General features: G+C 48.1%; 1 protein-coding gene across 1 annotated transcript in view; it reads right to left on the bottom strand.

Annotated features, from left to right (window-relative positions):
- Positions 1-20,229: 20,229 nt before the first annotated feature.
- MFGE8 (milk fat globule EGF and factor V/VIII domain containing) overlaps positions 20,230-22,980 on the bottom strand; it is a 30,220-nt gene continuing 27,469 nt past the window's right edge. The window contains exons 9-10 of the mRNA XM_056866100.1: positions 21,543-21,698; positions 20,230-20,373 (exon numbers count right to left, since the gene is read on the bottom strand). Coding sequence (XP_056722078.1) covers positions 20,230-20,373; positions 21,543-21,698 — 300 coding nt within the window. The remainder of the gene's footprint in view (positions 20,374-21,542; positions 21,699-22,980) is intronic.

Raw genomic sequence — 22,980 nt, forward strand, 5'->3', positions numbered from 1 at the left:
ATTGCAAGGAAGCGAAGGACAATGGACGCAGCAGGGCCATTACGGTGCACTCCTAAGCAGAATGACACCCTCGTAAGCCCATCGGCTTCAATGGCTCTAGAAAGGGGTAACTCTGTTTAGGATTGCGCTGTTAGAACGGCCAGACTAAAGAAGGGTCATGCCCGTAAATCAATACTTATTAATGTACCTCTGACAACCTGTTTTGTATGTCTGGGAATGACTTGAGAATAGGTTTGCCAAACTCCAGGTTCTAATGAGAAAAAAGTACCGGATGGATGCCAAGCGTGTTATGAACACACTACAAATATATTGAACCCAAAAATACAAGCCAAACCTTGTGTACAATTCTCCGGATGGAAACTCCTCAAAGTGAGGGATGAGATGAAAATGCAGTCCATATATAGTCCATAAATGGAAATCCTCAAAGCAAAGTGTATCTTGAATGTCCCAACCAGTGATGTTCAATTCCAATTCCAGATGACTTCCATATGCAATGGTTATGTAAAAAAGGTAAAGGTCCCATTTCTGACCCATGGGGTGACGTCACATCCCGACGTTTACTAGGAAGACTATGTTTACGGGGTGGTTTGCCATTGCCTTCCCCCAGTCATCTTCCCTTTACCCCCAGCAAGCTGGGTACTTGTTTTACTGACCTCGGAAGGATGGAAGGCTGAGTCGACATTGAGCCGGCTACCTGAAACCAACTTCCGTCGGGATTGAACTCAGGTCGTGAGCAGAGCTTGGACTGCAGTATTGCAGCTGACCACTCTGTGGCACGGGGCTCTTAGGTTAAGTATTAACACACTCCAAATTGTTTGCACAGACGGTGATCTAGAAACAGATACCATTTCTTGGAGCCTTCCTCAGTGTGCCATATGACACTTACATATACTATTTTATCAAATATATTATAGGGTAGGACAAATTTTCCCATTCCCATCTTCAAATAATTTCCAACAGTTGAGTAACCTCCAGTTACTAGCTGGAGATCTCCTGCTATTACGACTGATCTCCAGCCGATGGAGACGTTTGCCTGGAGAAAATGGCTGCCTTGGACATTGGACTCTATGGCACTGTAGCCCCTCCCTTCCCAAACCTCCTGCCGGTGGCATGGCAACCCTTGTTGAGGAGCCTTATGCAGTATCCAAAAACAGCGATGAGCTGGCAACTATTTCACGCAGAGTTCTGGCCTGGCCCTGGAGAGCCCCTCCTGGTTCTGACGGGCAACGTGTTGCCGCCAGGGTACGTCTTGGAGAGCCCTTGCTTTCTATGTAGGGTTGCCAGCCTCCAGGTGCTTTCTACGTAGGGTTGCCAACCTCTCCCGCTATTGCAACCGATCTCCAGGCGACCGAGATCAGTTCCCCTGGAGAAAATGGCCACTGTGGCCATTGGACTCTACGGCATTGAAGTCCCTCCCCACTCCAAACCCTGCCCTCCTCAGGCTCTGCCCCCAAAATCAGGTATTTCCCAACCCGGAGTTGGCAACCTTGCGGGGGGAGGAGTAGGGTTGCCAGGTCCCTCTTCGCCACTGGTGGGAGGTTTTTGGGGTGGAGCCTGAGGAGGGTGGGGTTTGGGGAGGGACTTCAATGCCATAGAGTCCAATGGCCAAAGTGGACTCCATTGCAGTGGCTCTTTAAAAGTAATTGACGTGGTCAGAAGGAAAGCACACCTGCATGCTATTTAGCCACTAGCAAGCTATGTGTTAGCGTTACGATTTACTTTGGGTATCCTGATGAGGCACTAGCAAGCTATCCTGGTGTAAGAAGATTGTTGTTGTTATCATTACACTGGAAATTTGTAAGATGGAAAACGTATATTGAAAAATGTAAGTAAAAGGTAAAGGTCCCCTGTGCAAGCACCGGGTCATTCCTGATCCATGGGGTGACTCCTTTCACCGACCTCGGAAGGATGGAAGGCTGAGTCAACCTTGAGCCGGCTACCTGAAACCGGCTTCCATAGGGATCGAACTCAGGCCGTGTGCAGAGCTTTTGACTTCAGTACTGCAGCTTACTGGTCACTGGAAAAGACAGTCATGCTAGGAAAAGTTGAGGGCAGCAGGAAAAGAGGAAGACCCAACAAGAGATGGACTGAGTCAATAAAGGAAGCCACAATCCTCAATTTGCAAGATCTGAGCAAGGCTGTCAAAGATAGGACATTTTGGAGGACGTTCATTCATAGGGTCACCATGAGTCGGAAGCGACTTGATATCACTTAACAGACACACACACTGCAGCTTAACACTCTGCGCCACGGGGCTCCTAAAATGTAAGTAATATTGTATAAAAATATGGGATATTTATGAATTATGGAATATATGATATTTATTGCATATGTGTTTATGTATTTTCTGGTAGGGTATGAGCTTTCGTGAGCCACAGCTCACTTCTTCAGGTATCTGAAGAAGTGAGCTGTGGCTCACGAAAGCTCATACCCTGCCAGAAAATATTTTTGTTGGTCTTTAAGGTGCTACTGGACTCTTGCCCTTTTCTACTACTGCAGACAGACTAACACGGCTACCCACTGTGAGTTATGTTTATGTATGTAAAGGATTTGAAGTGGGACTGAAGAAGACTTCGAAACGGCCGTATCCCCTTCTACCTTCAGTGTGGGACTCTTCCCCGTGGTACCTGTATGTGGACCATGGTGAAGACAGAAATTTAAAAATTCACACAAGACCTATGAGAATATTTTGTACATATGCAATTAGGATTGGATGATTTTTGTATCTACACTTTGTTTGTATGTCTTTCAATAGATTTTGCATTTCACTATTTATTCTTATTTCTGTACTGAGTACCTGGAGGTTGGTAACCCTAGGGAGGAGATGGATAATGAAGGACTAACACGGGGAAAGGGAAATAACATGGGGGGGGGGACAGGAGCAATGGTCAGGAAAAAGGGAGGGGGAAGTGTGGGAGGGGGGAAAGTAGGGGAGGGGAAAAGGGAGGGGATCTGGGACTGCGGGAACATGCTCCTAGCCTTCTCTGACGTTTACCAACCTGTCAAGAGAAGCAGAGCAGGGCCTTTGCTAACCTCCACCAGTGCGGTGTAGTGGTTAAGAGCGGTGGACTCTAATCTGGAGAACCGAGTTGGTTTCTACGCACGAAGCCAGCCGGGTGACTACGGGCTGGTCCCAGTTCTCTCCGAGCGCTCTCAGCCCCACCTACCTCACAAGGTGTCTGTGGTGGGGACAGGAAGGGAGAGAGACTGCAAGCCAGTTTGACTCTCCCCCACAAGGTAGAGAAAATTGGTATATAAAAAACAACTCTTCTTCTTCTACCTTGCAGCTGCAAACCGTGACAGATCCAGCTGTGGCTGCCTTTGTCCAGCCGGTGCGGATTTGGGATGGAGGGGCGCTTCTGGCTACATTCAGCAGAGGTGAAATCATTCCTAGCCGGTTCTGACGGCCTCTTGAGAAAGGGATGGGCATTGTTCATTCCTCGAGCCAGAATATGGACAGGATGTTTTTCCTCCTGCCCACTAATTGGTTTGTGAACAAGCTGGCAGCGAACGCCCGATTAGGATCTCATGGGCGCCTGAACAGCCCTCAGGTTGCTATGGTGGCTCTTTCCTGGAATGCCGTCTCGGCCTTACAAGCCGTCCTGGCGAAAATCCATGGGGGGGGGGGGACGGTGAGCCTGCTTATACCCAGGGGTTTAGCTCAGCCCTGCCGGTAGGGTTGCCAAACCCCAGGTGGTAGCTAGAACGAAAAGGCACGTTTACTATAAAAGTCAAGCTGGGGGAAAGTATAGTAAAGGCTCTGTAAATGACACACAAACTCTTATTCTATAAGCCAGTGAATTTAGTGACAACAGTGAAAATATTACATACATACAAAACTATTACAGGAAACTTATAAAAATAACTATGAGTACAATGTGATGCAATACAAAAATATATTTTATAGGCTTATCACGTTCAATAACTTATCAGTCTCTTAGAACTGGAAGTTGGAATCTATGGCATTATGCTGCACTGAAGTCCCTCCCCTTCCCAAACCCTGCCCTTCTCAGGCTCCACCCGCAAAATCTCCAGGTGTTTCCCAACCTTGAGCTGGCAGCCCTAGCTTCCAGGGTTGCCACTTTCCCAAGCTCCACCGTTAAATCTCCAGGTATTTCCAAACCTGGAGTTGGCCATCCTAGCAGATGCTGTTATAAGAACATGAGAAAGCCCCTGCTGGCTCAGACCAAGGTCCATCAAGTCCAGCAGTCTGTTCACACGTTGGCCAACTAGGTGCCTCTAGGAAGCCCACAAGCAAGATGACCGCAGCAGCAGCATCCTGCCTGTGTTCCACAGCACCTAATATAATAGGCATGTTCATCTGATCCTGGAGAGAACAGGTATGGCTTCTCCATTCTCCAGTTTCCCATTTCCCCCCCTCCAAGGAGCATGTTGTGTTCTGTTTGCTTCTCTTCTTGCGGAGGGGGTCCTTCTTTCTCCCCCGCTCCGCCCCGCACTCCGTTTCCCTTCCAATCTCGGTCACGCTTCTAGGAAGTTGTGTCCCTGGCAGCCTCGCTGGGATGGGCACGACATGTCCAGCACCAGGCCCTGAGTCACCTGCTCCATTGTTTCAGGTCAAAGGAAAAAGCTGCTCGCTGTTATGCGTCTGCCGACGGGGCGGGGAATGCTCCTGAGAGGCTCCAGGAATGTGCTGAGGTGCACACACCGTTTCCAGCTTTCCTGGAAAACATGGCTGGGGGAGGAGGCATAAGCTCAGGGTCGGCTTCTGCCAAGATCCACGAACGTCCCTGGCACCAATTGGCTGAACTGCCCTTGTGTCACAGAGACTCGGGGTAGGCGGCAGCTGCCATTGGCTGTGATGCTGTGATCCTAGAGCACTGGTTCCCAACCAGGGGTCCGTGGACCCCCAGGGGTCCATGAGAACAAAATTAAGGTCCTCGAAACAAAGTTATAAACCCATAATAAATTAATATTTTCAAATAAAAGTTCTCTATTATAAAAATATATATATTCAAATATTATTCTAAGTTTAATGTTTAACTAACAGTTATGATTAAAGTTTATTTTCAAATTCTCTGAATTTTTATTTTGAACCTTGGGGTCCCTGCACCGAACAAAAAAGTCCTAGAGGTCCCTGGTCAAAAAAAGGTTGGGAACCACTGTCCTAGAGAGAGTGGCCCCTATTGTTCATGCTGAACAGTTGCATGTAGTCATGCCAGCCTCCAAATCTCGATGCGTGTTTTTTGCGGTCAAGTCACAGATGACCTATGGCGACTCCGTAGGGCTTTCAAGGCATGAGACGTTGCACTTGAGTTATGTCTAGGGTTGCCAGCCTCCAGGTGGGACCTGGAGACCACCACCCCCAGAACAATATCACATATCCAGACTACAGAGATCAGTTCCCCTGTAGAACATGGATCTTTTTGAGGGTGGGTTCTACGGCACTGTGCACCACGGAGATCTCTGTCCTCCCCAGGCTCCACCCCAACATCTCTAGAAGTTTCCCAACCTGGAGCTGGCAACCCTACCCTCCCACACACACACACACCATTCCCCACCAGTGGGAAACACCACTGGTGGGAAATGATTATGCATCTCTTTCTTGCCCATCAGAGGTCACCTCGCTCTCCCCGTGCGTTCTGCCCACGTTTTCCAGATTCTGGCTAAAACCGCATCCGGAAAACACTTGCAAAACATGCAGGGCAACCTCTGATGGTCAGAAAAGGCATGCATAATCCAAAGGAAGCCCCGAAGCAGTCGGCGGGGATAACTGCGGGGCAGGGGAGGGGTCGTGGCTCAGTGGCAGAACATCTGCTCGGCATGCAGAAGGTCCCCGGTTCAATCCCGGGCATCTCCAGTTAAAGGGACTGGGCAAGTAGGTGATGTGAAAGACCCCTGCCTGAGACCCTGGAGAGCCGCTGCCGGTCTGAGTTGACAATACTGACTTCGATGGACCGAGGGTCTGATTCAGTATAAGGCAGTTTCATGTATCCCTGCATAAAAGGCCATCATTTTCATCTGTAGAAGAAAACAACCAGTACTTTAAAATCATCAGAGACCTACCCGTAACATTCATATACTGCCCTCCCACTCAAAGAACTTGAAATGACCATCCGTTTCTGTTTTGTTTTTTGCCGGGTTTGGGGTTGTTGTTGTTGCTGCTGCAAACTTTTGCAAATTGTGGTATGCGTCAGAAAGCAGAACAGAATCAACCAATGCGGCATCTCTGTAAAACGGCACAACGTCCGCCACACTTGGTTGAGAACCGAACCCCGAACATGTTGTGCGAAGTTCTCCAGGATAGCTGGGGATGATTGAGAGACCTGTGAACAATGGCAAAAAGGAACCCAGGCCTTCGTGCCACCTTTCCCTGGCAAAGGGGTTTCCCCCCCCCCTCTAATTACTGAGTTCCTGGGCTTGCAGTCATGAGACAATCAATACCTGTGTCTGGACGCCAGGCAGGTCGAACTGACCCCTTTTGCTCATGACGCATTCAAAACCAGCTTTTCATTTCTAATGAAAGAGAAGGCAGGATTCAAATGGGCCTGGAATAGGGTTGCCAACCTCCAGGTCTTACTTTGCCATCCAGATACACAGGAAAGGTACACTCCTTCATGCACTGATTGAATAGTGCACGGCAAGATTGAAGGCTTGAAAAAGTCTACTCGAAATGGAATTATACCGGATCTCCATTGCTCCACATCTTGTTGCTGTGATTTACTGGTGCACTTTGCACAATTATTCATACGGACTGAATAAGAACTGAGCATTTTGGCTTATATTTTGCACTGTAAAGCCTTATGCTAAGAGTTGGGGTCTGACACAGACCAATTGTGATATACATTTCTTTGCTCTAGAGTTGCATGTTTCCAATATATATCTTTAATAGCAAGAGATGCTTTTGTTTGATTCCTTTAATTTGGAAATAATAGTCTTGTGCTGTATTTTGAATTCCAACCTCCAGGTGGTGGCTAGAGATACGGTTGCCAGGTCCCTCTTCGTCACTGGTGGGAGGTTTTGGGGGCGGAGCCTGAGGAGGGCAGGGTTTGGGGGTGGGGAGGAGCTTCAATGCCACGTTGCCCAATTGCCAAAGCGGATCTTTTCTCCAGGGGAACTGACCTCTATTGGCTGGAGATCAGTTGTAATAGCAGGAGATCTCCAGCTACTACCTGGAGGTTGGCAACTCTAGCCTGGAATAGGGTTGCCAACCTCCAGGTGGTGGCTGGAGATAGGGTTGCCAGGTCCCTCTTGATCAATACAGAGCCAGAATTACTATTTTGATACGCTAACCAGAGCTCTCCGCACTCTAGTGGCAATGGAACAAAACTTTGCCGCTGTGTAAAAAATGTTGGCAACTTTATCCTCAAGTAAATATAGGATTGCCAGGTCCCTCTTTGCCACCGGCGGGAGGTTTTTGGGGTGGAGCCTGAAGAGGGCGGGGTTGGGGGAGGGACTTCAATGCCATAGAGCCCAATTGCCTTTTCTCCAGGGCAACTGACCTCTATCGGCTGGAGATCAGTTGTAATAGCAGGAGATCTCCAGCTACTACCTGGAGGTTGGCAACCCTATGGTGGCCGGAGATTACAAATGATCTCGAGTCATTTCTGTGCTTTGGGATCGCCCCACACTCTGTTTACGAGGGGGCTGAGTTCACCGGAGGAATCTGCCCTTCCCTTTAGCCTGCGGCTTCAATGAACGCACAGCACATTAGCTGCCTCCCTCCTTTTTCCTTCCCGCCCTAAGGCTTGGCAGATGGCTCAGCTGAAGGGTGGGGGGTGATCAGGTCATCACCCCCCCCCCCGACTCATAGCAACCAGTTTCTGGGAGGCATTATGCCTGAATATCTTAATCCCAGAAACCTCAGGCCCAAAACACACGAAACATTAGGGTTGCCAGGTCCCTCTTCACCACCGGCCAGAGGTTTTTGGGGCAGAGCCTGAGGACGGCAGGGTCTGGGGAGGGGAGGGACTTCAATGCCATAGAGTCAAACTGCCAAGGCAGCCATTTTCTCCAGGGGACCAGATCTCTATCGGCTGGAGATCAGTTGTAATAGCAGGAGATCTCCAGCTAGTACCTGGAGGTTGGTAACCCTACGAAACATTCTATATTTTTGCATGCCTTCCATTTTCGGAGATGGCAGAAACCTTTTAATACACTCATGAAGTGGCATTAAACTGAGTCAGACCGTTGATCTATCAAGATCGGTCTTGTCTACTCTGACTGGCAGTAGCTCTCCAGGGTCGTTGGTAGGGTTGCCAACCTCCAGGTACTAGCTGGAGATCTCCTGCTATTACAACTGATCTGCAGCTGATAGAGATCAGTTCACCTGGAGAAAATGGCTGCTTTGGCAATTGGACTCTATGGTATTGGTCCTTTCCCTCCCCTTTTTGGGGCGGAGCCTGAGGAGGGTGGGGTTTGGGGAGGGGAGGGACTTCAATGCCATAGAGTCCAATGGCCAAAGTGGCCCTTTTCTCCAGGGGAACTGATCTCTATTGGCCGGAGATCAGTTATAAAAGCAGGAGATCGCCAGCTACTACCTGGAGGTTGGCAACCCTAATTGCACTTGAAAAGCAGCTTTCCACAGTGGTTCCTCAGCAGAAGGCTCTTGCGATAACACAACGGGGAAGCCCCGTTTCCCAAATTTCCTTCCCCCCCACCCCCAGCCCTCTTTTGCCCTCTGTATCTAGCCAGGAATTTCCTGGTCGAGGGAGGGAACGATGCCCAGCTCACCCCATTTCCTGCGCAGCTGTCTTCTAGGCACCGGGCAGACGGATCCCACAGAACGAAAGGCAAGGTTTGTCTCTGCATTGTGACCCGCCACCCGAGGAGGCTTCAATCCATTTCCTGTCTGTGCATCCTGGAAACTTCATCTGTTTCTGGCTCCCTTGAAAACATTCCAGAAGGAGACTGGGCAGCGCGAAGGCAGCCGTGCCAGGAAAAGCTTGCTATCTGACCCCTTTCCCTACAGCCTCCATAGCCTGGAGTGCATCAAAGTCTCCCCACACCTCTGGACTCCACCCCTACAATCTCCAGGTATTTCCCACCCCGGAGCTGGCAACCCTAGTTTACAGGGTTGCTAGGGTTGCCAACCTCCAGGTAATGGCGGCACGAAGGCTCAAAGAAAACAACTATGTTGAATAAAGCAATTTAGTATAAAGGTATACAGGCATTGACCTTATGCCCAAACATAAACATGACATGTATAGTACACAATCACAAATCAATATACAGTCACAGAATCACAAACCAAACCCCATAAATAGAAACCGAGGGAACTCCCGCCCGGGAGCAAACAATAATCCAACGTAAACCCCCGGAGTGGAAACCACCTCCCGCCCGGGAGAATGTAATAGTCCAACTGCTGCCGACAACTGCTTGTATCCCGGTTGGGAACAGAGGAAAGGTGAATCTGTTGGTGCAACCTATGAATGGATATCCATTGTGGAAATATTGGAACTAAAAAATTGTATGTGGTTGCTGTTATACTTAATAGGAAGATTAATCATCATTGGAGACAGTATTGGAGCTACTGAGGCTAAAATTAAGGAATAAGTGTGCAAATATGATGGCTGAACGGGGCAATTCAGTTCAAGATCCAACATAATTAATAAAATAGTTAAAAAACATTGGCATCTCATACAAAGCTTACCAGGTTGCCAAGCTCCACCAGTTTGTGGACTTCGTCGTCCCCGGACCATCCATGATCATCTGGTACACACAGATACTCCTACACAAACACCTTCTCCCTTATCTCATTTTTTACCACTAGCATTGGGACACTATCCCTGTGGTTCTTGTACCGTTTGCAATTTGTGTCTCACAGTCAAAGAAATCATTTCTCCGGTTTCTGGATTCAGATTTACCCTACGGCATTTTTTCAACTGTGCCTCTAAACAGGTTGTGTATTATATTTCATGTAAATGCGGATTTTCCTATATAGGGAGTACAATTAGACCTATAAGGACCAGAATTTCTGAACAGCGCTCTAGAATTCGCGCTGAAAATTTGGACGCGCCGCTCACCCCGCATTTTATTGAACAAGGACATGGAGATAGTGACATGGTATTCTGAGTCTTATGGCAGTATCACGGTTGTCCTCATGACTCTCAGAATATTCAGAAGATCTTACATCAGATGGAAACGAAACTTATTTTCCTTATGGGATCCTTATCCCTTAATGGACTAAATAATGAATTGGATTATTCTTGCTTTTTATAGGGCTTTTTCTCCTTTAAGGAATTCAGCTAGTTATCTCCACTTACCTTCCAGCTGCAGTTCATCATCTGGCAGTTCTCCCTATTTGAATCCCTGCTTTGTTAGCATCATTATACGTTTGGAGACCTAGGCAGAAACCCTTCTGGTCCTGTTTGAAAATATATTTATTCCATAAACTTCTTTTGGTAAGTTGTTAAGATGATAATAGTAATAATAATAATAATACTCTTTGTTGATTATGATGGCTGAATATTTCTTTCCTACGTATTTTAAATAATTTATAATAAAGGATTGAATTTTTAATATTTTTATTGACAGAAATTTTTGTATTGGCATTGTATGTTTATTCTATGTAGCTGATGACGCCATAGGCGAAACGTGATCTTGATCTAGACGACACGTCCTGATATCTTCTCGCTGTGGTCTTTGCTCCAGACATCTCCCGTCCAGCTACTAATAAGTAAAATGTCCACCACGGACAATATATATGGACTTACCTGACTTACAGGATATCCAGACTCCTTATTGAATTTTGTATTTCGCTGGATTGGTATTTGAATTTTGTGTATGTATCATATTGTATTGTATTTCCTTTTGTATATATATTCGCACTTTTTGCACTTACTTGCACCTTCATAAAATAATTTCCAACCTCCAGGTAACAGCAGGTAATTCACAGTTCGCTCCAACTCCGGTGTCCCCTGCATTTGAGATCCTGGGGGAGGGGACAGTATGAACTAGGGTTGCCAACCTCCAGGTAGTAGCTGGAGATCTCCTGCTATCACAACTGATCTCCAGCCGATATAGATCAGTTCACCTGGAGAAAATGGCCACTTTGGCCATTGGACTCTATGGCATTGAAGACCCTCCCCTCCCCAAACCCCGCCCTCCTCAGGCTCCACCCCAAAAATGTCCAGGGATTTTCTAACCCAGAGCTGGCAACTCTAGTATGAACACTAATATTACATAAATGCATGAAACTTTTGAGTTGCTAACAAGTCAGTTGACAGCCGGTGAGTTAATTGAGTATTTCCCCCCCCAAAAAAATCCTTAATTGGTTGACGGGTCTTGTTTATAATGGGGAGAGGATTGGGAGGGTCACAGGGTGGGGCTTTGCCAACTGGCAGGGCTATCCCCCCACCCCTTGGCAGGGACTGTTATTATATCCATGCCTGTCTCGGACAGCTGCCAGGGCTGAGGAATTTACAAGAAGCTACAGGCCAATTAAGAGTTGATCCATCCTCCCACTGGGCCTGGCACCTGAAACCTTTGGCTGTTAAGCAGCTGCAGTCGAGCGTTGCCTTTTGGGGCCGGGCGTTGCCTTTTGGGGCCGGGCTTGCCTGGCATAACATTTTCCCATACCAAGGGGAAGAGAATCTCACTCCCCGGCAAACCCGAAAGAGGAGCTAAATGAAAGCAATTGCAGGGCATGGCTGAACTACAGACCATATGGCTAGGGTTGCCAACCTCCAGGTGGTAGCTGGAGATCTCCTGCTATTTCAATGGATCTCCAGCCAATAGAGATCAGTTCACCTGGAGAAAATGGCTGCTTTGGCAATTGGGCTCCATGGCATTGAAGTCCCTCCCCTTCCCAAAGCCCGCCCTCCTCAGGCTCCGCCCCAAAAACCTCCCACTGGTGGCTAAGAATGACCTCGCAACCCTACACATGGGCTGTTAGATTACCCCAAAAAGAAGTGAAAACACACCCAAAATCCCTTTAAAAAAAACCCTTTCCTTAGGGTTGCCAGCTCCGGATTGGGAAATACCTGGAGATTTTTGGGGCAGAGCCTGAGGAGGGTGGGGTTTGAAAGGGGATGGACTTCAATGCCATAGAGTCCAATTGCCAAAGTGGCCATTTTCTCCTGGGGAACTGATCTCTATCAACTGGAGATCAGTTGTAATAGCAGTGGTATTGCCAGGTTCCTCTTCGCTACTGGCAGGAGGTTTTTGGGGCGGGGCCTGAGGAGGGTGGGATTTGGGGAGGGACTTCAATGCCATAGAGTCCAATTGCCAAAGCAGCCCTTTTCTCCAGGGGAACTGATCTCTATCAGCTGGAGATCAGTTGTAACAGCAGGAAATCTCCAGCTACTACCTGGAAGTTACAATAACAACAGCACGGAGGCTCACAGAAAGGAACTCATTTACTAATACACAATATCTGCAACGAACTACCAAGAAATTTCTACAGACCCTTACCAAAGAATAAATGCAAACAAATAAGCATTGTTCATTGTTTGTATATTATTTACTTATTTGTTTGCATTTATTCTTTTGGTAAGGGTCTGTAGAAATTTCTTGGTAGTTCGTTGCAGATATGGTGTATTAGTAAATGAGTTCCTTTCTGTGAGCCTCCGTGCTGTTGTTATTGTGACTACATAGTTTTCAGCACAGGTCATTTTGTTATTTAAAACTACCTGGAAGTTGGCAAGCCTAGATAGCAGGAGGTCTCCAGCTAGCACCTGGAGGTTGCCAAGCCTACCTCTCCTGGAATGGCTCGCACTTCCCGAGAACAGTCACTGCTTGTTCAACCAGCCCTGAAACCTGTTTAGAAAGAGTCGAGAGGGGTTTCCTTCTTCAAAAGAATTCCAGCTAGGGTCCATTGGAGTGGAAAGCCAGATTTAACCTTCATCGCCTGGCTTAGAGCCCGACGAGGACGCCTGAGGCCGGGGAATCTGGGACCGGAACCCCCGACATGTAATTGAATTGCAAAAGGGAGGGGGAGACAGACTGAGACCCTGGCACCCGGGAAGAGGTTTAACTCTTTTCCCCCCCATGCAGATTCCTGGATCTGAATTTTCATCCTCTATGGCTTTAAGGCAAGAGCCCCGTGGCGCAGAGTGTTAAGCTGCAGTACTGCAGTCCAAGCTCTGCTCACGACCTGAGTTCGATCCCGACGGGAGTCGGTTTCAGGTAGCCGGCTCAAGGTGGACTCAGCCTTCCATCCTTCCTAGGGTTGCCAGGTCCCTCTTCGCCACCGGCGGGAGGTTTTTGGGGCAAGGTTTAGGGAGAAGAGGGACTTCAATGCCATAGAGTTCAATTGCCAAAGTGGCCATTTTTTCCAGGTGAACTGATCTCTGGCAACTGGAGATCTCCTGCTACTACCTGGTAGTTAGTATTCAAAATAGTAAATTCAACTGTAATATAGTAGTAGTCAAAACAACACAGTTGTAGGCCACTTATTAACGCTTATTAAATTATAATATAATGAACCATGCATAAACAAACTTCAATTGTTATGTAGCTATATTAGTTCATATGGCAACAAGGCACAATTGTATTCCAAGTCTGAAATGTCAAAATAAAGTCATTACAAAATGCAAAATAAAGTCAACAGCAATTAGTCAATCCTTTTTTTATAAGTACTCTTCTTCCTTTCTTTGTTGGTTATGTCCTTAGATGTGCAGGGTAGGACAGGATGCCGGCAACTTAGCCTGTTTCCAGTCTTCTTCATTAATAATTGTTAATAAGTGGCCTACAACTGTGTTGTTTTGACTACTACCTGGTAGTTGGCAACCCTAATCCTTCCGAGGTCGGTAAAATGAGTCCCCAGCTTGATAGGGGTAGAGGGAAGATGACTGGGGAAGGCACTGGCAAACCACCCCGTAAACAAAGTCTGCCTAGGAAATGTTGGGATGTGACCGACGTCACCCCATGGGTCAGGAATGACCCAGTACTTGCACAGGGGACCTTTACCTTTGTGGCTTTAAGGCCCGATCTCCTGGAAAGCAGTCAGGGAAGGCACCCCCCCCCCCAATTGGGAGAGGCAGTGCATAAGGCTGCAGGGGTTAAATCCTTCCATCTCCGGAGTCACAGCCCAGATTAGGGTTGCCAACCTCCAAACGTATTTAAAATATTTAAAATTTAAAAATGTATTTAAAATGTATCTGGAAGATTATATATATATTATATATTATTATTGTTGTATTTATCTAGGAGCCTTGTCTCCCGATATTAGAACGGTGTGCTGATGAAGCCGCTTGCGCGGCGGTGAAAACGTTAAAGTTAATCCGGACTGCGTTTCACACAATCCATTTTTTTCCACCGTCCTTCTTATGGACTTTGCTTGTTGAAGCCTTTTGGACTTTAGTAAGAAAGTGAAGATTGTTGAAGATTCCGTGAGACTCTTTGAGAGCTATGTATTTTTCCTGCTTGTAATGTTTGTTGTTTGTTCACTGTGCACTTTTTCACTGTACTAAACTTAGGTTGCATTTACGTTGTGTTGGTACTTATTTTCTCCCAACCTCCAGGTAGTGGCTAGAGATCTCCTGCTATTATGACTGATCTCCAGGCAATAGAGATCAGTCCACCTGGAGAAAATGGTTGATTTGGCAATTGGACTCTTGGGCGTTGAAGCCCCTCCCCTCTCCAAACCCTGCCCTCCTCAGGCGCCGCCCCCAAAATCTCCAGATCTTTCCCATCCCAGAGCTGATAACCCTAGTACAATGCAGGAAATTCCAAACTACCTGCCCCCCACACACACACACACAGAGTGACCCCTACTCCATGCCCAGAAGATGGCCAAGGTGCCCTCCCTCTCATGATCTGCCTAAGGTCACAGAATCAGCATTTCTGACAGATGGCCATCTAGCCTCTGCTTAAAAACCTCAGGAGAGTTCACCACCTCCCGAGGAAGCCTGCTCCACTGAGGAACCACTCTAACTGTTAGAAAGTTCTTCCTAATGTCTAGAGAGAAACTCTTTTGATTTAATTTCAACCCGTTGGTTCTGGTCCGACCTTCTGGGGCAACAGAAAACAACTCGGCACCATCCTCTATATGACATCCCTTCAAGTACTTGAAGGTGGTTCTCATATCCCCTCTCAGTCTTCTCCTCTTCAGGCTAAACATACCCAGCTCCTTCAGCCTTTTCTCATCAGACTTGGTCTCCAGACCCTTCACCATCTTTGTTGCCCTCCTCTGGACACGTCCCAGCTTGCCTACATCTTTCTTAAATGCATACCTATTCTCTCTGGTATCAGAGTGAGAAAAGTGGGATATAAAAACAAAACAAAAAAAGAGTATTTGGGTGATTACGGTAACTGTGAGTATAATAATGGTGGAGGTGTGGAGAATTTACTGTGAAAATCAATTTTTAGTGGGATAATTTAAAGGATATTCTTTGATCTGATCCCTTACCTATAGTTTGCTTAATAGAATAAGATAAATATATGTTAAACAATAATGGGATTAGTTTCATTAGCAAAAGATTATACAATTTATTTTTAGATGGAAGAGGGGGAGGGGGAGGTCATATTATTGTTGAATTGCAATATTATTTGTTCCTTTTTATTATTATTATTATTAATTTTTAGTACTGGATATTGTTTTATATGTTGGTATATTAATTGAAGAAAATAATAAAAATTATAATGAAAAATAATAATGGCGGAAAACCCAGCACTAGGATGGGTGGGGGTGAGGTTCTCATCATTAAAGAGAGGTGAAGGATAGACAGCCAGAGGAAGTGCAGATGACAATTGTGTGTGTGTGTGTGTGTGTGTGTGTGTATGGATGGAAAACAGAACTATAAAGGGAAGCGGCAAAGGAGGAAGTGGGCAGAATAATGTAAACACCGTTCAGACTTCACATCGCCACAACCTCCTTCCCCAAAAGCCAACAAGGTTGCTGGTTTCCTCCAGGGCAGGAAACGGGAGTAACCTCCATCCAATCTCCCCGGAGCATCTGGAGCCGAGTGTCGTGCAGTGAGAGATTAGGATCTGGGGAAACGTGTTGCTATCTCCACTCTGCCGTGACAACTATGGAGAGGGGTGCCTCGGGCCTGATGCATGCTTTCTGCCTAACCTCCCTCGCAGGGTTGTTATGAGAATAAAATGGGGAGGGAGGACAAGGCATGCATGTGCCCCCAGGCTCCTCGGCAGGACAGGACAGAAAGATGCTGAATTCCTTAGATCTTCATCAGCATTTTAGCTACAGGCCAGTGCAGCCTCTCGCCTACCCAGACTTCACGGGATCAGGGACGGGCAGTAGGATCGCACACACCCTCTCCCTTCTGTTCTACCCTCTGCTATACACATTCTGTGCCCTTTTACTGTCTGATACAGATCAGTGCCAGTTAGGGTTGCCAACCTCCAGGTAGCCACTGGAGATCTCCTGCTATTACAACTGATCTCCAGCCAACAGAGATCAGTTCGCCTGGAGAAAATGGCCACTTTGGCAATTGGACTCTATGGCATTGAAGCCACTCCCCTCCTCAAACCCCGCCCTCCTTAGCCTCCGCCCCAAAAACCTCCCGCTGGTGGCGAAGAGGGACCTGGCAACCCTAGTACTAGCCTTAACAGTAACAAGGATTTAGGTCGCTTTCACATATGCCAAATACTGCACTTTCAATCCGCTTTTGGTGCACATTGCAGCTGGATTTTACTGTGTGGAAACGGCAAAATCCACTTGCAAACTATCGTTAAAGTGCATTGAAAGTGGAATGAAAGTGCATTATTCAGCATGCATGGAAGAAGAAGAAGAGTTGGTTTTTATATGTTGACTTTCTCTAACTTTTAAGGAGAAAAAAAGGCTTACAATCTCCTTCCCTTCCCCTCCCCACAACAGGCACCTTGTGAGGTAGAGGGGGCTGAGAGAACTGTGACTAGCCCAAGGTCACCCAGCTGGCTTCACAGGTGGGAGTGGGGAAACCAACTCGGTTCATCAGATTAGAGACCGCCCCTCATGTGGAGGCGGGGGGAATCAAACCCGGTTCTCCAGATCAGAATCCACTGGATTCATGTGGCATCTCGACTGGCATCTCCAGTTAAAGGGACCAGGCAAGTGGGTGATGTGAAAGACCTCTACCTGACACCCTGGAGAGCCGCTGCCAGTCTGAGTAGACAATACATGTGGAGGAGCGGGGAAACAGATTAGCGTCCGCCGCTCATGTGGAGGTGTAGGGAATCAAACCCAATTCTCCAGATTAGAGTCCACTGCTCTTAACCACTACACCCCGCTGGCGCTCTATATATTCAACACGGGCTTTAAAAGAAGCTCAAATCCCTGGCTAAGTGTGGCTATGGCAGGCTCAGGGGGTGGATGGGGGTGGGCTGTGGTCCCCTTCCCACATCCTTAACCGCAGTTCAAGGACAGTGCGCTTTGGCATCCATGCTGGCTCTGCGTGGAGAACCCATTAGCTTCGCGGAGGTCCACCAGAGACTGGGGGAGCATCGTCTCAGCCGTGCCTTCACATGGAGAGTAGTTTCTTTGGGGGCAGGGGGGCTGTCTTGTACCCTTTTAGGCCCCGCTGCGTGGAAAGAAACCCCGTTGCGCCGCCCCTCGGATTCTTGTTCTCCCAGAGACCAGGACACTCTGGTGTTAACTATGTGCAAAGAGACATCAGAAAAGCGTAGCCCGCGAGGCATGTTTTTTTTTTAATACAGAGGTTTACGCGCACTGCTCCCTGCTGGGAAGTCACAGTCACCACAGTCTCCCGGCTTTTCCTCGGACTTTAATTTTTTGTCATTGTTCGAGTTAATCGCTTCCAGAGCTCATGCGGCATGGCACTAAAGCCCCTCGGGTCAGGTATGTCTGACTGCGAGACGAGCCATGCGCCTACCCCGCTGCGCAACCCCACGCACCCCCTGCCAAAGGGACCCTTCACAAGCATTTCCCTTTTCCAAAATAGTCCTTCCTTCCCAGCTTTGGCAACGCAAAGTCCTGTCTCTTTTGCAAGCTCTACCAGGTGCAAGGGGTACCTGACCGTCAGGCCCTCTGGAAGGGTGCTGTGGCAGGAAGCAAAGCGCTGTGGGTAGAAGAAGCGTCGCTGTTTTTTTGGACCGTGGGTAGGTTAGGGCCGCTCCCAAGTGAACCAAAGCAGGCTGGGGACATGCCATGCGCGCACAGAATCGCCACTATTTGTAGGGTTGCCAGCCTCCAGGTGGTGGCTGGAGATCTCCTGGGATTACAACCTGGTGACAGAGATCAGTTCACCTGGAGAAAATGCCCGCTTTGAAAGGTGGACTTTATGGCATTATGCCCCACTGAAAGCCCTTCCCCAAACCCTCCTCAGGCTCCACCCCCAAAATCTCCAGGTATTTCCCAACCCAGAGCTGGCTACCCTACCCCCTGCTATTACAACTGATCTCCAGGTGACAGAGATTGGTTCACCTGGAGAAAGTCGCCGCGTTGGTAGGTGGGTTTTATGGCATTGTACCGCCACTGAAATCCCTCCCTTCCCCCAAACCCCCCCCCCAAAAATCTCCAGGTGTTTCCCAACCCAGAGCTGGCAACCCTAAGTATTTGGCGTCTTGAAAAATCTTAGCTCAGGGAAAGGGGGCGAGGATGTGTATCCTATCAAACACAGAATGGAGCATTAGGTGAAGAATTCAGTTTTCATTGTTAAAAGGCAAGTTTCTAGACCTTAAGGAAGAAGAAGAAAAAAGCTTGAAAATGGGCATGAAACAGCCGGTGAAATCGCACGAGGGAAAAGAAAGGATGGGTATCTAAGCATCCTGTACAGTTTCTGGCTCCTCCCCCCGATTATAAAAACAGAATAAATTATGTAAAACTATGCAAATCAGCTTCGACAGCAAAAGGGTGAGGACTGCAGAATTCAGCTTAAACCAGAGCGCACGCTGATCCACTTGCCCTCTGGGTTGCAACTCGACTACAAACATGAACTAACTTTATCCCAGCTTAAGCAACATGGCTTCTTCCAAAGACTCGTGGGAGCTGTGGTTTGATGGGGCTGCCGGGACCTCTCTGCTTGAGAGCCCTGGATCCCGGCTCCCAGAACTCCACTTCCCAAACTTCCTCTGGAGGAAGGAATGACCATTGCATAGAGCGGCTCTTCAAGTGCATCGCCGGAGACCCTCGGGAAGTGAAGCGAACACGGAGTGGCAGTGTTAGAGAGGGCAGCCCCCAACACACAAAGGATCCGGCGTCATTATGGCATTTGCAAACAGATGCAAAACCAGGAAGAAGAAGAGGAAGAAGAAGAGGAGGAGGAGGAGAAGTTGGTTTTCATATGCTGACTTTCTCTACCACTTAAGGAAGAATCAAACCAGCTTACAATCACCTTCCCTTCCCCTCCCTACAACAGACACCCTGTGAGGTATGTAGGAGGAGGAGGAGGAGGAAGAAGAAGAGGAGGAGGAAGAGGAGGAGGAGGTAGAAGAAGATAGAAGAAGTTAGAAGAAAAAGAAGAGGAGGAGGAAGAAGAGGAGGAGGAAGAGGAGGAGGAATAAGAGGAGGAGGAGGTAGAAGAAGATAGAAGAAGAAGTAGAGGAGGAGGAGAAGTTGGTTTTCATATGCTGACTTTCTCTACCACTTAAGGAAGAATCAAACCAGCTTACAATCACCTTCCCTTCCCCTTCCCACAACAGACACCCTGTGAGGTATGGAGGAGGAGGAGGAGGAGGAAGAAGAAGAGGAGGAGGAAGAGGAGGAGGAGGAGGTAGAAGAAGATAGAAGAAGTTAGAAGAAAAAGAAGAGGAGGAGGAAGAAGAGGAGGAGGAAGAGGAGGAGGAATAAGAGGAAGAGGAGGTAGAAGAAGATAGAAGAAGAAGTAGAGGAGGAGGAGGAGGAGTTGGTTTTTATATGCCGACTTTCTCTACCACTTAAGGAAGAATCAAACCGGCTTACAGTCACCTTCCCCTCCCCACAACAGACACCTTGTGAGGTAGGTGGGGCTGAGACAGCTCTAAGAGAGCCGTGACTAACCCAAGGTTCACCCAGCTGGCTTCATGTAGAGGAGCAGGGAAATCAACCCGGTTCACCAGATTAGCATCCACCGCTCATGTGGAGGAGCGGGAAATCGAACCCGGCTCTCCAGATTAGAGTCCACCTCTCTTCACCACTGCATCACGCTGGAAGGTAAGGAAGAAAAGAAAAGGGGGAAGCTGGAAGACCCTGGGTTTCTGACAGCGGACGGCTCTGGGCCTGGCCTGGCAATGCTCCCGATGCCCCGGGCCCCGACCTGGCACAGAATTGGTATCAACGCTTCCCTGGGGCACAACGTGGCAAAGCGGATGCCGCGACAACAAGCACGCACGTCCAGGTAAAGGACAAGGAAGATCGGTCCGGTTCTCCACAGTTCCTCGCCCACGGCGGGTCTACTCGTCGCACCCCAACAGCTCCAGACGCAACGTGATGCGGTTGTGCCAGGATTCGGGTAGGATGCGCACGAAGCGGGCGTAGATGGGCACGTCGAAGACGTTCTTCTTATGCGAGTAGTTGTCGGAGTTCCCTTCAAATATCTGCAGGGCGAACGAAAGGAGGTGGCACAGTCAGAGACGGCGTGGCGAGAAAGCGCACTGGCCTACTTTACAGGGCTGTGATTTGGGGGGTGGAGGGTTGAAATGCCTTTTTAACGACGAAAATTAACGCAAAGCAGCGATTACAGATCTCAGCTCTGCATCCAGAATGCTTTTAACCAGGGTTGGGTGTGAAGGGGGTATATTAGTCAGCATATTGGGGCCAGGAGATTTGAATTCTGAGTTCGAATCCCGGCTGAGCCAGTCAAAGTTTTCTGGGTGACTTTGGGCTAGTCATGCCCTTTTTGGCCAGACCTACCCCTCACAGCGTGGTTGTGAGGATAAAAGGAGTTTAGGGCAGCAAATATAGTTCTCCTTCCCTCCCCGCATTTTAGCCTCACAACCACCCTGTGAGGTAAAAGGGTCATACCCTGGCAAAAGTTATACCCTGGCAAAAGTTATACCCTGGCAAAAGGGTATGACTGACCCAAAGTCACCCAGAGAACTTTGACTGGCTCAGAACCCAATATTCACCTTGCCCTGGCACCTCTGCTTTAAAAGGGTCTTGGTAGAAAATGTTTGGAATGAGATATCAGAGAGCTAATGCAGACGGACCAATTAGAATCATAGAATTGGAAGGGACTACAGGGGTCATCTAGTCAAACCTCCTGCACAATGCAGGGAATTCACAACTGCCTCCCCCCACATACCCCCAGTGACCTCTGCTCCATGCAAAAAGCCCCTCCAGGATCCCTGGCCAATCTGGCCTGGAGGAAAATTGCTTCCTGACCCCGAAGTGGTAATCGGAATTACCCTGGGCAAGTAAGAAAGGGTCAGGGGAGCCAAACACTGACACAACCCTTCCTGCCCTCCTTCTCATGATCTCCCTGTTCATAGAATCAGCCTTGCTGACAGATGGCCATCTAGCCTCTGCTGAAAAACCTCCAAAGAAGGAAAGCCCCCCACCTCCCGAGGAAGCCTGTTCCGAGGAAGCTGTCTGAAGGTTCTTCCTAACGTTTCGCCAAAAACTCGATTCAATTTCAACCTGTTGGTTCTGGTCCGACCTTCTGGGGCAACAGAAAACAACCCCGCACCATCCTCTATAGGACAGCCCTTTGAGTCCTCGAAGATGGTTAATGACCTGACCCGGGAGAAGGCTTCTTCACACGTACCTTTGTGCTATTTGTCCCGTTGTCCCTGTACAGCGTCCAGGTCGTTCCGTCACTGCTGTAGGACACCTTGTAGGCAGCCACATACTGAATATGCCCAAAGTCACGAGCCCCTTGCGTGATGACCCCGGTCACCCGTTTCTCTTTCTTAAGGTCGACCTGCAGGAGACAAGAACGGGGACTTAACTGGTGTAAGACAGACGTGCTGGAGCCCTCGATGCAAGTGGTACAGAAGGAGAAGGAGAAGAAGGAAGAAGAAGAAGGAAAAGGAGGAGAAGGAGAAGAAGGAAAAAGGAAGAAGGAGGAGGAGAAGGAAGAGAAGGAGAAGAAGAAAAAGGAGAAGGAGAAGGAGAAGAAGAAGAAGAAGAAGAAGAAGAAGAAGAAGAAGAAGAAGAAGAAGAAGAAGAAGAAGAAGAAGAAGAAGAAGAAGAAGAGTTAGCTTAAGGAAGAATCAAACCGGCTTGCAATCACCTTCCCTCCCCCTCCCCACAACAGACACCCTGTGAGGTAAGGTGGGGCTGAGAGAGCTCTAAGAGAGCTGTGACTAGCCCAAGGTCACCCAGCAGGCTTCATGTGGAGGAGTGGGGAAACCAACCTGGTTCACCAGGTCCCAGGTTCAACCCCTGGCATCTCCAGTTAAAGGGACTTGGCAAGTAGGTGATGTGAAAGACCTCTGCCTGAGACCCTGGAGAGCCGCTGCCGGTCTGAGTAGACAATACATGTGTAGGAGTGGGAAAACCAGTCTGGTTCACCAGATTAGTGTCTCCCGCTCATGTGGCAGAGTGGGAAATCAAACCCAGTTCTCCAGATTAGAGTCCAGCGCTCCAAACCAGCGCTCTTAACCACTACACCACGCTGGCTCTCAGATCCACCTCTGATTTTTATGAAAAACTGAAAGTATTTCTTGACTATATAGCCATTAACTAATGAGAATGAAAGAATGTAAGAATTTTAGTAAGAAGTGTATTGTCGGATACGTAAATATCGTAATTCAGAGAAAGTATATTAAAATAGAAGTTATAAAGCAAGTTCTAGTATAATGTAAAAATTTGATGTGTATGTTTGTATGTTTGGTTTTACTTGTTTGAAAAATAAAAAAAAAGTTTAAAAAAAATAAAGAGTTCATGTTCGCAGGCCGCGCTCCCGCATAGCGTTGCCAGGTACCTCTTTGCCACCGGCGGGAGGTTTTTGGGGCGAAGCCTGAGGAGGGCAGGGTTTGGGGAGGGGAGGAATTTCAATGCCATAGAGTCCGATTGCCAAAGCGGCCATTTTCTCCAGGTGAACTGATCTCTATTGGCTGGAGATCAGTTGTAATAGCAGGAGACCTCCAGCTAGTACCTGGAGGTTGGCGACCCTACTCCAGCACCATCCTTTTTCTACCTAGCAACCACCATAGGGTTGCCAGGTCCCTCTTTGCAACCAGCGGGAGATTTTGGGGGTG

This window comes from Euleptes europaea, chromosome 20 (genome assembly GCF_029931775.1).
Source record: "Euleptes europaea isolate rEulEur1 chromosome 20, rEulEur1.hap1, whole genome shotgun sequence".
NCBI classification, from domain to species: domain Eukaryota; kingdom Metazoa; phylum Chordata; class Lepidosauria; order Squamata; family Sphaerodactylidae; genus Euleptes; species Euleptes europaea.